Below are 3,304 nucleotides of genomic sequence, written 5' to 3'. Positions count from 1 at the left end.
TGCACACTCCACAAATGCTGCTAATTTAACTTATATACATGTCTCTAAATCTTCATATAATATGCATGCATGCCCCACATCAACGTATATTATTATAATTATTATTATAAGATCAACATGAGTCTATTTATGTAAAGTATGATACACCAACACAATACATTTGGATACAAAGTTGAGGAAATCTAAGATACTAATTAACCCTATACTTCATGGATTTTTTTTTTATCATCAATCAAATGGGACACCTCCAACCATAAAGAGCTAGCACCTTACCAACCTCCAACCAATGAATACCTTCCAACTTAAATAAGGAACAATCAAACCAACTCAAGAAAGCATTAAACAACCAACCTCATACAATCCACTGGGTTCAAAACCCAGTCGGGATACGTAAAGGAATTACAACAGAATTTTGCAAAAATCCAAGACCAAACATTTACCTGTACCAGTACAAATACCTCGAACGCATCTACCACGCTCCTGTTATACTTCATGGATGCATGCATATTATTGTTTACAATCTAATTAACTCACTAAATCCTATACCCTAAATCATTTGATTGTTATGGGTTGGAAAACAAATCATGACTCCATTCAATTCTACTTGTATGATCTATATATGATATGGTGAGCATGAATATGTGATGGATATTTTGATATAAAAAATGGTTATGGTGAAAAGGAGATGAAAGGGGTTGGTTGGATTTTGAAGTTTGGGGATTGGAGGAATCTTTTTGCATTCCTCACTTCACTCACTTTAATCGATGAGCATAGGGCATCGAGGCCACCGAAAAGCAATGACACCTTATCATGAAAGCAAGAAAAAAACGACCCGATTTGACGGGCCAACACACCAACATATACCATACACCTACACATCATATTCATATCCCTTCATGCCCCCACTCTCACACTTCATCATCTTAGAGAAAAATGCAAAAACATTCACACTTTCACTCTCTTCTCTTCTCATCTTTAGTACCATCTCACAGTTCGTGTTAGTACTCAGTTTTTATTACACAAACAACTGTAAAATATGCACTTTAGCTTCAAATTCACATTCTTCATAAACTAACTGAAAGAATAGAATAATGACATATAATTGTTGTTACTTGATGTTAACATAATTGAAATGTCAAATTGTATAATGATACCTCAAAGTTTTATAAGAGAAAACTAAGTGAAGGAGAACATTTTGATCTCCTTGTACTACTATAAAATGATGAAAGTAAAACTAAATGGAAACCTAAAATGAAGTTATAGGATGTTATATGATAATTCTAAAGGAATTAGAGCAGTGTGTCATATGTGCATATGTATATGTCAGTTCGTACTGTGGCTTTCCTTTTCTTTAAGAAAATAATTCATTCTTCTTTTGATTAGAATGAATCAACTTTTAGTTTAATATACACAAGTAAATTCCCAAGTCAACTGCAACTCATGATTTGGTCTTGGTTGTTGCAGGCAACACCTCATTTCCCACTTTCTTCACTTTAACAGATCACTGTTTGCTCTACTTCTACTATATACCACCATCATCCACCATTGCTCCTCTATATAAAATCACCAAGTTTTCTCCACCACATGGTAGCTAGCAAGTCACTAATTAAGCATGAAGGTGCATCAGTTGGCACGTGGATTCTGGGAGCATGAACCCTCCCTCACACTTGGGTGCAAACGCTTACGCCCCCTTGCCCCCAAGCTCTCCAACACCAACTCCACTACCTCTATCACTTCACCTCCTGTCACAACTTTCGACCTCAAGAGCTTCATCAAACCAGAAAGTGCCTCCATAAAACTTGGATCCTGTGACCACAATAAGAGAGACCCTACTTCACCTGAGGGCCAGGTCCATTAACATATTCTATTCTCTCTGAAATTTTCACATCACTGTGTTCACATAATCCAATTTAGTTCTCTATTATATACAAAAACTCGTGATGCAAACTACAATCACATTACCGTTAACCTATGCTCATCATGGTTTTGATCCTCTTGTTTGCATGTATCTGATTTAGTGTTGTTTTTAACAGATTTTTTTGATGCTGTATTATGATGCAGGTGGAAACGCATATTCCAGGAGGGACACGGTGGAATCCGACTCAGGAACAGATAGGGATACTGGAGATGCTGTATAGAGGAGGGATGCGAACACCGAATGCTCAACAAATAGAGCACATCACAGTCCAACTTAGCAAGTACGGCAAGATCGAAGGGAAGAACGTGTTCTATTGGTTCCAAAACCACAAGGCACGCGAGAGACAAAAGCAGAAGCGTAACAACCTAGGCCTTGCTCATAGTCCTCGTACTCCCACCACACTACTGTCATCCTCCTTTAGTTGTAGTGTGATAACCTCCTTCGACACCACAAAACGGGTATGTGCATATATGTCTCAGCTACTCCAAGCTCCTCAAAATTGTATATATATAGTTAAAAAAACAAAATGAGACACTGCTGGAACGTCCCAATCTTTATACAAACATCTTAGAAATGTCTAACCCTTATACAAACATGTGCCTGACCTAGAAACATACTACAAATTCTACAAACCATCAAACCAATTTTTAATTGAAAACCATGATGAGTGACATGAATATGAATAGAAGTCACATGATACACCTTTTATATTTATGAGATTGCTTCAGTTTAATAAATAGTCTCATACTTGACCTTTTAATATGCAATTGGGTGAAATACTTCAGGGAGTTTTATCTTCTGTACTATGCTGTCTAAACAGTATTCAATTATACAAACTATTAGGTTTGGTCTATTCATGAGAATGTTGTACATGAGATGGGAAGCTGTTATAGATTGATTAAGAACAGTTAATTGGTTGATGGATGTATAAATGTTATGACATGGTTTTTGATATTTATTAACTGTTGTTTGTGCAGGGGGAGGGAGTAGAAAGAGATGAAGAAGATAGCCCTTTGAAGAAGTGTAGGAGCTGGGCATTTGAGTACTTGGAAGACCAAAGTTGGTCATCGTGGAAAGAGGAGGAACACAGAACTCTGGAGCTTTTCCCATTGCACCCGGAAGGCAGATGAAGGGGTTTGTTTGGTTGTGTTGTTTAATTGTTTAACCATTTAACGAGAAACAATTGTAGGTTTTTTTTGTTTAGTTTGCTTTTAGTTTTCACTTTCTTCTTTGGTTGTGTCGGGAAAGAAGAAAAGACAAAGTTGTCTACAAGGTGTACTGTTCCCGCGCGCTTTCAGACCAAATTAACCAAACCTACGTAATTGTCTCTTTACTTGTTGATTTCAGCGCAGTGGGTGTGAATAAATCGAAGCTTTTAGGTTAAAA

The 3,304-nt window shown here is 37.0% G+C and overlaps 1 protein-coding gene across 1 annotated transcript; it reads left to right on the top strand.

Annotated features, from left to right (window-relative positions):
• Positions 1-1,530: 1,530 nt before the first annotated feature.
• On the top strand, positions 1,531-3,304 carry LOC137816512 (WUSCHEL-related homeobox 4). The gene is made up of 3 exons (XM_068619678.1): positions 1,531-1,849; positions 2,062-2,376; positions 2,896-3,304. The coding sequence occupies exons 1-3, from the start codon at positions 1,613-1,615 to the stop codon at positions 3,046-3,048; spliced, it is 705 nt and encodes a 234-aa protein (XP_068475779.1). The 5' UTR covers positions 1,531-1,612; the 3' UTR covers positions 3,049-3,304.

Source organism: Phaseolus vulgaris, chromosome 1 (genome assembly GCF_000499845.2).
Source record: "Phaseolus vulgaris cultivar G19833 chromosome 1, P. vulgaris v2.0, whole genome shotgun sequence".
NCBI lineage: Eukaryota > Viridiplantae > Streptophyta > Magnoliopsida > Fabales > Fabaceae > Phaseolus > Phaseolus vulgaris.
This window is presented reverse-complemented; position numbering and strand designations above follow the sequence as displayed.

Coding starts and splice junctions, on each gene's coding strand:
- LOC137816512 (XM_068619678.1), top strand. CDS start 1,613: ATGAAGGTGCATCAGTTGGCACGTGGATTCTGGGAGCATGAACCCTCC. Junction 1,850..2,061: donor CTACTTCACCTGAGGGCCAG/GTCCATTAACAT, acceptor ATTATGATGCAG/GTGGAAACGCATATTCCAGG. Junction 2,377..2,895: donor CCTTCGACACCACAAAACGG/GTATGTGCATAT, acceptor TTGTTTGTGCAG/GGGGAGGGAGTAGAAAGAGA.